Source organism: Polypterus senegalus, chromosome 5 (assembly GCF_016835505.1).
Source record: "Polypterus senegalus isolate Bchr_013 chromosome 5, ASM1683550v1, whole genome shotgun sequence".
In the NCBI taxonomy this organism is placed as follows: Eukaryota; Metazoa; Chordata; class Cladistia; order Polypteriformes; family Polypteridae; genus Polypterus; species Polypterus senegalus.
This window is the reverse complement of record NC_053158.1, coordinates 120,236,664-120,249,246: the sequence shown is the minus strand read 5'-3', so window position 1 is coordinate 120,249,246 and position 12,583 is coordinate 120,236,664. Positions and strand designations below refer to the sequence as shown.

Below are 12,583 nucleotides of genomic sequence, written 5' to 3'. Positions count from 1 at the left end.
ATTTCACACTATTTTCGAGTATTGTTCAATTTTATTTATAACAACTTTTAGTTAATTTTTTCTGCATGGCTCAGTGTCAGATATGTTTTTATTGTGCGTATGTAAGGGATTATAATGTTATGTTTTGGTAATGTTTTCCTAATATATGTCTTTAAGACATAATGCATCGTTTTTCATGTGAGATTAATCCTTGATAAATGAACCAGCCGGTTCTGACACGCATAGGAAGGAAGAAAGAAACAGAGTTTGACTTCTGCTACAAGAGGGAGGGCATTGACCTAGTGAATATTGTTGAAGTGTGATTCTGGTACTGGTAAAGGTCTATGTATTGAAGATATGGATATTAATATATTGACGGTTTATCTTTTCTTTCAACTGAGATTTATTGAATGTAGTGTTAGAGATGCACTATAGGTTTGAAAATAGTGTTACACTTCTTTATTACTGTAACATTCTTTTCGGAGTAGGTGCATATTCTAATGTTTCAGATGGTTACAGTGATGATATTAATAGTAGTCATTGTCAGGTAAGTGCCCAAAATAAGCCAGTTTTCTCCCATCCATTTAGGCTACATAAAACAATTAATAAAAATAAAGTAATTTGTTATGGATATTATTTCTTAAATAAATTTTGAGATATTAACTGTTTTCCGTCTGAAAAATGCTATAATGTAGGGAAAAATGGGGAAAATATATATAACATTTAGCATAATGTACATGCACAATCTAGTGCTACCAGTACATGAAAAATTTCATTAAAAAGTTGACAATGAAAGCCTGTATTGCTACCGTAAAATTAATGGTGTTGAAAATCTATATTTGCATGATATAATATTTAATGTTGAGAAAATGCTTACCTGTAAAATGATGTTGAGTCAGTTGTGATATACAGTATGGATGATACGCTATACAGTAATCCCTCGCTTTATCGCGCTTCGACTTTCGCGGCTTTACTCTATCGCGGATTTTAAATGTAAGGACATCTAAATATATATCATGGATTTTTCGCTTGTTCGCGGATTTCTGCAGACAATGGGTCTTTTAATTTATGCTACACGCTTCCTCAGTTTGTTTACCCTGTTGATTTCATACAAGGGACGCTATTGGTGGATGGCTTAGAAGCTACCCAATCAGAGCATGTATTACATATTAACTAAAACTCCTCAATGCTGTAAGATATACATCCCGCGCAGAGCTTGATTGTTTGCTTGTCTCTGCCTCTATCTCACCCTCTCTGACATTCGCTGCGCCTGACGGAGGGGCTGTGAGCAGAGGTGCTGTTTGCACAGAAGCTGTTTGCCTAGTGGATAGGGACACACCTCTAAGAAATGCCGCTTTATCGCTGTGCTTCCAAAAGCACACTTATTGATTTTTTGATGGTTTGCTTTAATCTCGCTCTCTCTCTCTCTCTCTCTCTCTGAAGTTCTCTGCGCCTGACCGGGGAGATGTGAGCAGAGGGGCTGTTTGCACAGAGGCTGTTTGCTTAGAAGATACGGACGCTCCTCTAAAAAATGCCGCAGCAAACTTAAAAGCACACGTATTGATTTTTTGATTGTTTGCTTTTCTTTGCGAGCGCGTTCTCTCTCTCTCTCTGTCTGAAATTCTCTGCTCCTGAAGAGAAGATGATCTATTTGCATTCTTTTAATTGTGAGAAAGAACTGTCATCTCTGTCTTGTCATGGAGCACAGTTTAAACTTTTGACTAAAGGGTGTTATTTCATGTCTAGAGGGCTCTAATAATGTTAACAGTGTGGGAGAGTTTATAAGGGCTTAAAATATATAAAAATAACTACACAAACAACAAACATATGGTTTCTACTTCACGGATTTTCACCTATCGCGGGGGGGGTCTGGAACGCAACCCCCGCGATCAAGGAGGGATTACTGTATCATACAACCGGTTTTGATGTGTTCAGTACATTTCAGGGACTAACTGAAGATCACAGAAGATATCACTGTATGATGTATGTATGATGAGTTGTATGAGTGGTTGGACACTAAGGAGGGAGAAAAGGACCTGCACAGATTGGCTAAACAGAGGGAACGAACTGAGAAAGATGTGCAGCAGGTTAGGGTAATAAAGGATAAAAATGGAAACGTACTCACAAGCGAGGAGAGTGTGTTGAGCAGATGGAAAGAGTACTTTGAGAGGCTGATGAATGAAGAGAACAAGAGAGAAGAGAGGATGGATGATGTGGAGATCGTGAATCAGGAATTGCAATGGATTAGCAAGGAGGAAGTAAGGACAGCTATGAAGAGGATGAAGAATGGAAAGGCTGTTGGTTCAAATGACATACATGTGGAAGTAAGGAGGTGTTCAGGATAAATGGAAGTGGAGTTTTTAACCAGATTGTTTAATGGAATCTTGGAAAGTGAGAGGATGCCTGAGGAGTGGAGAAGTGTACTGGTGTCGATATTTAAGAATAAGTGGGATGTGCAGGACTGTAGTTACTACAGGGGGATAAAATTGATGAGCCACAGCATGAAGTTATGGGAAAGAGTAGTGGAAGCTAGGTTAAGAAGTGAGGTGATGATTAGGGAGCAGCAGTATGGTTTCATGCCAAGAAAGAGCACCACAGATGCAATGTTTGCTCTGAGGGTATTGATGGAGAAGTATAGAGAAGGCCAGAAGGAGTTGCATTGTGTCTTTGTGGACCTGGAGAAAGCATATGACAGGGTGCCACGAGAGGAGTTGCGGTATTGTAAGAGGAAGTCGGGAGTGGCATAGAAGTATGTAAGAGTTGTACAGGATATGTACGAGGGAAGTGTGACCGTGGTGAGGTCTGTTGGTAGGAGTGACGGATGCATTCAAGGTGGAGGTGGGGTTACATTAGGGATTAGCTCTGAGCCCTTTCTTATTTGCAATGGTGATGGACAGGTTGACAGACAAGATTAGACAGGAGTCCCCATGGACTATGATGTTTGCTGATAACATTGTGATCTGTAGCGATAGTAGGGAGCAGGTTGAGGAGACCCTGGAAAGGTTGAGATATGCTCTAGAGAGAAGAGGAATGAAGGTCAGTAGGAACAAGACAGAATACATGTGTGTAAATGAGAGGGAGGTCAGTGGAATGGTGAGGATGCAAGGAGTAGAGTTGGCGAAGGTGGAGGAGTTTAAATACTTGGGATCAACAGTGTAATGGGGACTGTGGAAGAGAGCTGAAAAAGAGTGCAGGCAGGGTGGAATGGGTAGAGAAGGGTATCAGGAGTGATTTGTGACAGACGGATTTCAGCTAGAGTGAAAGGGAAGGTCTACAGTACGGTAGTGAGACCAGCTATGTTATATGGGTTTGGAGATTGTGGCACTGACCAGAAAGCAGGAGACAGAGCTGGAGGTAGCAGAGTTAAAGATGCTAAGATTTGCATTGAGTGTGATCAGGATGGACAGGATTAGAAATGAGTACATTAGAGGGTCAGCTCAAGTTGGATGGTTGGGAGACAGAGTCAGAGACACAAGATAGCGTTGGTTTGGACATGTGCAGAGGAGAGATGCGGAGTATATTGGGAGAAGGATGCTAAGGATACAGCTGCCAGGCAAGAGAAAAAGAGGAAGGCCTAAGAGAAGGTTTATGGATGTGGTGAGAAAGGACATGCAGGTGATGGGTGTAACAGAACAAGATGCAGAGGTCAGAAAGATATGGAAGAAGATAATCTGCTGTGGTAACCCCTAATGGGAGCAGCCGAAAGAAGAAGAAAATATCATTGTTTTTTCCCCCAAGTAGTGTGGTAGACAGTAAGACGTTAGGGACTTTCAAAACACAACTTGATATTTTCTAGGAGGAAACAAGTGGATAGAACTGGCGAGCTTTGTTGGGCTGAATGGCCTGTTCTCGTCTAGATTGTTCTAATGTTCAAAACTCGACTTGTACATGCAGGGATGCCCTATTTTCAAAATATGGAGCAACACTGCATTGCTATTTAAGCCACACTAATTAAAATATTAGGTTTGGCAAATTTACACATTTACAATAAATGGTTAAGACAACCTACTAAGACTTGGTCTTGGCAAGGCAGGTCCTCTGATCTACTATTATTGCGAGTTTTGTGCTTCTGGAAAGGGTTACATCCTGAATACTGATATGAGTATTTACCAAAAAAGAGCATTTAAAATGAGACTTGAATTCTTGTTTTAAGTAAATCTAATGAAAACCTCTCAGAAATGAAGATACCAGGACCTACTCCTGGAGCCAGACTTCAGGAATTTGGTGGTAATCGCTTTCTTTATACCTGAATAATGGATCCTATTTATCTTGGTTCAAAGTACCACCTTTTGACCAATCACCCTCTACAAAAATGGAATGTGGAGTCTAACTTTTCTGGCAAGAATAGAGCATAATCTCATTCAAAGGTTGAAAAATACTGGCTAGATATAAATTTATATCTATACATTACATTGGCACTGAAATGAGATTTTTGATTTATATAAGTGTCTCTCCTGTTATAGATTTTTCATCAAAGTGTCACATAGTTGAGAAGAGAAACTGTGCCCACAAATCTGAAATTATTTCTTGTTTTTTGCAGATGAAAGGGTATCTGCTACCCCAAGTTAAGTACCTTTCTTGTTGACAAATGAAGGCAGAGGCATTTTAAGACAATCACTTGATCGGCACATCTTCAGAAGTACTATGAGCAGCCTCACATTCCGAGCTAGGATTACAAACTTTAGGGAATGGCTAAAAAGATTCACCAGTGGAGGTGGTTTACCTATTTAATAATTCCCACCATACTCCCACACCCCCATCCACCTCCCCAACCCCTCAGGTGATTTTGAGCACCAACAGAAAGGTCAAATTAGTGGAAACCCAAAAGAACCACCAGAATATGCTGGACTGACTCTCGGTTTTTATTGTTAGTATCTCGGAATTTCCCATAAGGAGATGGAGACTATTGTTGTACTTAAGAAGATCTGGTCAGATTACCTGTATCTGTTGCCATCAACTCTGATCAAGAAGGTGAATTGAAAATAAAACAAGATGGAAGGCATTTCTGAATTCTGAAGATAAGCTACAGAGAAATTTAACTTGGCAAAAATTACTTCACCTTAAAAGATTTTTTTTCACCATAGCTTAAACTTCACCTGAGAATTAAAAATTTTACCAATGGTAGTGTAAAATTCAATATTTTATGCAGAAATATAATGCATTATTGGTCTTACTTTTGACCAGAAAAAAAAAAAAGGGCCACTCAGTCTATTGAGCTAATTTGGTTTGTCTCATTACCACTTAAATTATCAGTATGTACAGTATATGCTCCACTAAAACGACTAGTATGGTAATCATGTCTCTGATGCTTTTAAATAAAGCTCAGATATATCAAAAATATTTTGGTCCAATTCACAAGTTTTGCTTTTATTTATGTAGAAGCTATTGTCTTATTTTTCTATAGCATAGAATGAACTATAATGCTGTGTCTAAAAATGAATATTACTTTATCGAAATTACCATATTAAACAATATTGAATTCCTAATATCATATAACCCTAATGTTAATTATAATTGGTTAGATTTTTACCACTTGTGTTTTCACATAAAATTAATTATTTGAATTTGAACACTTTAACATTGAAAAAACAGTATGTTGTTTTGTTATTATATACCTTTATAATTATCAGATGGGTCCCCAGCAGGAAGGTTAAAATAGTACTGGATATCTCTTCCTTGATACAAAATGGTCTTAGAATTATTTCCAACTTGATAACTGTATTTATATGAGAGATCCTGTGAGAATTTCAAAGTGTATAAAAGAGGGAAAAAGGATACAAATAAATCAATATACTTATAAATTCACACCAATTCTAAATGACAGCTGATATGAATTGTTTAGTACCAGAAATCGAAAAGTTCAGTTACTCTGTGAAATAATATTATTGCTGAAATGATATCATAACAGATAACCACCTTCATTCAACATGATGTAGATTAAATGCAGGAATACTGTCTGGCACAGACAGAAAGTGTAAAGTGAAAAGATACAATGATGATGCTGCAGATACTGCATAGGGAAGAATGGCACTGCAAATTGTTTTTATAGGGCTTGGTCATAGTTAAATTATGGCCCAAAAAAAAAAAAAACTACGACTGAGAAAGACCATGTACTCCATATCATTTTCTACACCATTTATAAACATAGGAATACTTTTTTGTTGATATTCTATGTACCTGGATTAAAATTACAACTTCTATTGCAAGAACATTAACTAGAAACTGCACAAACTATACCTACCAGTATAGTCATGATGCTCACTGAACAGTTGTACTTTGTTAAATTTGTGTAACTGAAACAGATGCAGGTTCAACACAAATTCAGTGCAAACTATAAACTTGCAAACCTCAAAGACTGTTCACCCACAGATCTTTTTTTCCTCACATTTACTGCAGCTACTGTTACGTCTATACAGTAAAGCAGAAGAAATTTGCAGCTTTTTTGCTTCAGACAGAAGTTACTTGACACATAGCTGAGGTATCTTACAAAGATAAAGACATTATCTCAGGACTGTCTTGACTCAATTTCAAGTGCAAACAGGTCAGTGTAGTCCATCCATCCATCCATCCTCTTCCGATTAGGTCGGGTCGCGGGGGCAGCAGCTTGAACGGAGATGCTCAGACTTCCCTCTCCCCAGCCACTTCTTCTAGCTCTTCCAGGGGAATCCCAAGGCATTCCCGGGCCAGCCGGGAGACATAGTCCCTACAGTGTGTCCTGGGTCTTCCCTAGGGCCTCCTCCCGGTTCGAGGCGTCCAGGAGGCATCCTGATCAGATGCCCGAGCCACCTCATCTGACTCCTCTCGAAGCGGAGGAGCAGCGGCTCTATTCTGAGCCCCTCCCAGATGACTGAGCTTCTCACCCTATCTTTAAGGGAAAGCCCAGACACCCTGCAGAGGAAACTCATTTCAGCCGCTTGTATTCGCGACCTCGTTCTTTCAGTCACTACCCATAGCTCATGACCATAGGTGAGGGTAGGAACGTAGATCGACTGGTAAATTGAGAGCTTTGCCTTACGGCTCAGCTCCTTTTTCACCATGACAGACCGATGCAGAGCCCGCATCACTGCGGACGCTGCACCGATCTGCCTGTCGATCTCACGCTCCATTCTTCCCTGACTCGTAAACAAGACCCCAAGATACTTGAACTCCTCCACTTGGGGCAGGATCTCGCTCCCAACCCTGTGAGGGAACTCCACCCTTTTCCGGCTGAGGACCATGGTCTCAGATTTGGAGGTACTGATTCCCATCCCAGCCACTTCACACTCAACTGCGAACCGGTTCAGAGATAGCTGAAGATCACAGCCTGATGAAGCAAACAGGACATCATCATCTGCAAAAAGCAGTGACCCAATTCTGAGTCCACCAAGCCAGAAAAACAACACCCTAGCTGCACCTAGAAATTCTGTCCATAAAAGTTATGAACAGAATCGGTGACAAAGGGCAGCCCTGGCAGAGTCCAACTCTCACTGGAAACGGCTTCGACTTACTGCCGGCAATGTGGACCAAGCTCTGATACCGGTTGTACAGGGGGTCCGGTACCCTATACTCCCGGAGCACCCCCCACAGGATTCCCCGAGGGACACGGCCGAACACCTTTTCCGAGTCCACAAAACACATGTAGACTGGTTGGGCAAACTCCCATGCACCCTCCAGGACCCTGCTAAGGGTGTAGAGCTGGTCCACTGTTCTGCAACCAGGAAGAAAACCACACTGTTCCTCCTGAATCCGAGGTTCAACCATATGACAGACCCTCCTCTCCAGAACCCCCGAATAGACATTTCCAGGGAGACTGAGGAGTGTGATCCCTCTGTAGTTGGAACACACCCTCCAGTCCCCCTTCTTAAAGAGGGGGACCACCACCCCTGTCTGCCAATCCAGAGGCACGGTCACCAATGCCCATGCGATGTTCTAGAGACGTGTCAACCAAGACAGTCCTACGACATCCAGAGCCTTGAGTAACTCTGGGCGTATCTCATCCACCCCTGGGGCCCTGCCACCAAGGAGTTTTTTGACCACCTCGGTGACATCAGTCTCAGTGTAGTCTTCCTCTTTAAATATGTGTGAAAGCTACATGAAATTAAAACATTAAAAAAAATCAAATTCAAAATTGTGCTGTGTCTGAAAGGGCACGGCTAGTGGAATGTGCTTTTGTGTGAGACTCGAAAGAAATTACCATATCCTGTTATTTTATATACCATCTAGATTGGGGGCTCTTAGTCATTGTCTAAGTATGCCAAGAGTTGTGTTTTTTTCTTATTTTGTGCCTAAATTAAGGATTCAAGTATGTAATATAATTAGATGGTTTTATCTTTCTTTTCTTCTGCCATATTAGAAATGACTGCCATTATGCATTTTATATTTCTGAAAAGCTCCAATTGGATTGTGTGTTGTTTAAACCACACTTTATTACAGCCAGTCACAAGTGAAAATGGTGTAGGACTAGAAAGATAGATCATAGTTGCCCTGTTATTGGGGTTCCGTTATTGATTACATTATTGTCTGAGACAATTAAAATAGTGTTAAATGTGTTAGAGAAAATTATACACAAAGAAAGTAATTTAAAGAGTTTGGAGAAAATAACCATATTATATAGAAAACAAACAGCTGATACAAACTAAAAAATTAGAAGAATTTGATTTTAAAGAAACTCTGAAGATACAAAAATACATTCAACTTTCCCTGAACTAGAGCATAATGGGGTTCTTTAATTAAACAGAATTGACTTAACACTGCTTGAACACATATGTGAACAAGGTAGTTTGAAAAACTGATATCTGATTCATTATGAGAATATTCTTTGCCAGTCCTAACAACATATACATAAGCCTGGAATGACTGATAATGTATCAACAGAACTGTGAAACAAACAAAATGTTATGAAAAATTAACTTTACCTCCTTCCCAGATGTGCAAAATATACTAAAGTCGGTGTAAATCTCAAATCCTTTCTTAGGCTGCAAAAGGCATGTCATACCTTGGGGAGCTTCATTTGTAAAAAAGAAGAGTTGAGTTTTACCAAGTTGCTGTTGGTCTAAATCTGTTTAGATGAAAAAAATGGCAAAAAACAGTTCTGTTGTTAACTATAATTTCGGGGACACTGGTGACTGATTTATTAAATCATTATTGAACACAATTAATCATATGCCACCCATTTAAATAAACACTAGATTTTGACATTATTGGAAAAAACTATTGAAATACATTGTTTAAAATACTGCACGTACCTGCAGAAAGTTCTATCAAGTAAAGCATTCCTGGTTGAAGTGTAAATGGTTGAAAAGTAATACTTAAAGATGACTCTCCAGACACAGTAAACAAATCTAAAAAAAATAATACATGTAAAACTGTGGAAGTGGATATATATATATATATATATATATATATATTATATATATACATATACATATATACATACAAACACTGTAAAAAATGTTCTAACTTCCCTCATACTGTTTTTATTGCTGTTTTTGTTTTCAGTGGTTTTCTGTGAAACCTTTTGCTAATTGCTTGTCAACATTTGAAAAACATCCACTGGAATTTAACTCATTGTCACCCTCCTATGGAAACAGCAGACACGAAAAATAACAGTTTATATTAGAAAGAAAAAAAATACATTTTTGCAGCTCTCTGACTTTACCAGTGAATTCGGAATTTCGCCACTGACACTGTCAATTTTCTTGAAAGACTAAGCAAAAAAAGAAGAAAAATCTCGGGTTGCAAAGTGCGATCACCACATCTGTGGAAGACAATTTATCTGTTGCCAGGGTAACAGCAGGCTTATAGGTCTGCTGTGGCTCTTCACTGAAATAAACAGAAAACATCTCGATAGGTTACGCAAGGAACATTGTAAATACAGGGAACAGGATTACTTGACCACTAACCTGGCCACGACCCTGCCTGACTGCTGTGTCTATGCATAGGAGAGTGGTAGATCACACTGCAATAAATAAACAAATAAAGAAAGCACAATAGGAACAAATACAGAATCTCATTGCTACAAAATATTTCCAGGCTGGAACGCCCAGGAGGACTGAAGGAGGGCTTGCGCCTTCCCCAAACCATGAGGGGGCAACCGCTCTGGTTGCTTTGGGGACCACAGGTACAGAGCTTTGAAGCTCAATCATGTAGGGGCCCGTGGTCACTGCCATGGGGTGCCCTGGTGCCTTTGGAGTCCTGGACATGCTGGGGGGGAAGAGGACCGGGGACACCCAGAGTGCTTCCGGTTGCACAGCCAGCACCTCCGCCACACAGGGGGGTGACGGCGGAAGAATGTTGGAAAGCTCCTGGATCCCATCCAGGTGTGTATATAAGGGGCCGCCTCACTCCATTCAATGGCTAGAGTCGTAAGAGGAGAAAGACAGAGCTCGGAGGAGAGGAGTGGAAACAGTCAAAAGAAGAAGAAAAGCATTGTGAAAGGCCTGGCCTCAAGGGGTGATTGGTGCTGCGGCACTGGGTTTGTGTACTTTATTGAAAATAAATATTCTAAACAAACATGTGTGCTGCCAAAACATCAGGTCTACCTGTCTGTGTCTGGACTGTTCCCCATAAAATATATTATATATATAATATACAGTGCATCCAGAAAGTATACACAGCGCATTACTTTCTCGACATTTTGTCATATTACAGCCTTATTTCAAAATGAAATAATTTCATTTTATTCCTCAGAATTCTACATACAACACCCCATAATGATAACTTGAAAAAAAGTTTACTTGAGGTTTTTGCAAATTTATTCAAAATAAACTGACAAATCACTTGTACATAAGTATTCCCAGCCTTTGCTCAATACTTTGTCGATGCACCTTTGGCAGCAATTACAGCCTCAAGTCTTCTTGAATATGAAGCCACAGGCTTGGCACACCTATCCTTGGCCAGTTTCGCCCATTCCTCTTTGCAGCACCTCTCAAGCTCCATCAGGGTGAACGGGAAGTGTCGGTGCACAGCCATTTTAAGATCTCTCCAGAGATGTTCAATCGGATTCAAGTCTGGGCCTTTCAAGGACATTCACAGAGTTGTCCTGAAGCCACTCCTTTGATATCTTGGCTGTGTGGTTAGGGTTCTGCTGAAAGATGAACCGTAACCCCAGTCTGAGGTCAAGAGTGCTCTGGATCATGTCTTCATCCAGGATGTCTCTGTACATTTCTGCAGTCATCATTCCCTTTATCCTGACTAGTCTCCCAGTTCCTGCTGCTGAAAAGCATCCCCACAGCATGATGCTGCCACCACCATGCTTCACTGTAGGGATGGTATTGGCCTGGCGATGAGTGGTGCCTGGTTTCCTCGAAACGCGACACCTGGCATTCACACCAAAGAGTTCAATCTTTGTCTCATCAGACCAGAGAATTTTGTTTCTCATGGTCTAAGAGTTCTTCAGGTGCCTTTTGGCAAACTCCAGGCGGGCTGCCATGTGCCTTTTACTAAGGAGTGGCTTCCGTCTGGCCGCTCTACCATACCATACCATGCTGGATTGCTGCAGAGATGGTTGCCCTTCTGGAAGGTTCTCCTCTCTCTACAGAGGACCTCTGGAGCTCTGACATAGTGACCATCGGGTTCATGGTCAGCTCTCTGACTAAGGCCCTTCTCCCCCGATCGCTCAGTTTAGATGGCCGGCCAGCTAGCTTTTGGAAGAGTCCTGGTGGTTTCAAACTTCTTCCACTTACGGATGATGGAGACCACATTGCTCATTGTGACCTTCAAAGCATCAGAAATTTTTCTGTGACCTTCCCCAGATTTGTACCTTGAGACAATCCTGTCTCAGAGATCTATAGACAATTCCTTTGACTTCATGCTTGGTTTGTGCTCGGACATGAACTGTCAACTGTGGGACCTTATATGGACAGGTGTGTGCCTTTCCAAATAATGTCCAATCAACTGAATTTACCACAGGTGGACTCAAATTAAGCTGCAGAAACATCTCAAGGATGATCAGGATAAACAGGATGCACCTGACCTCAATTTTGAGTTTCATGGCAAAGGCTGTGAATACTTATGTACATGTGATTTCTTTTTTTATTTTTAATAAATTTATAAAAATCTCAAGTAAACATTTTTCATGTTGTCATTATGGGGTGTTGTGTGTAGAATTCTGAGGAAAAAAATGAATTTAATCCATTTTGGAATAAGGCTGTAACATAAAATGTGGAAAAAGTGATGCGCTGTATATTGTATGTATGTATGTATGTATGTATGTATGTATGTATGTATGTGTCTATATATATATATATATATACATACATACATACATACATACATACACACACACATATATATATATATACACACATATATATACACACACACATATACATACATACATACATATATACAGTAAGCCCTCATAAACTCTCCCACACTGTTAACTTTATTAGAGCCCTCTAGACATGAAATAACACCCTTTAGTCAAAAGTATAAACTGTGCTCCATGACAAGACAGAGATGACAGTTCTTTCTCACAATTAAAAGAATGCAAACATATCATCTCTTCAAAGGAGCGCCGTCAGGTGCAGAGAATGTCAGAGAGAGAGAGTGAGCGCATGACAGAAAAGCAAACAATCAAAAAATCAATACGTGCTGTTTGACTTTTAAGTATGCGCACCGCGAT

General features: G+C 40.3%; 1 protein-coding gene across 1 annotated transcript in view; it reads right to left on the bottom strand.

Moving 5' to 3' along the window:
- LOC120529897 (polycystic kidney disease protein 1-like 1) overlaps positions 1 to 12,583 on the bottom strand; it is a 256,167-nt gene that overhangs the window by 162,845 nt on the left and 80,739 nt on the right. The window contains exons 17-19 of the mRNA XM_039754112.1: positions 9,204 to 9,299; positions 8,874 to 9,016; positions 5,595 to 5,715 (exon numbers count right to left, since the gene is read on the bottom strand). Of these exons, the coding sequence (XP_039610046.1) occupies positions 5,595 to 5,715; positions 8,874 to 9,016; positions 9,204 to 9,299 (360 nt within the window). The remainder of the gene's footprint in view (positions 1 to 5,594; positions 5,716 to 8,873; positions 9,017 to 9,203; positions 9,300 to 12,583) is intronic.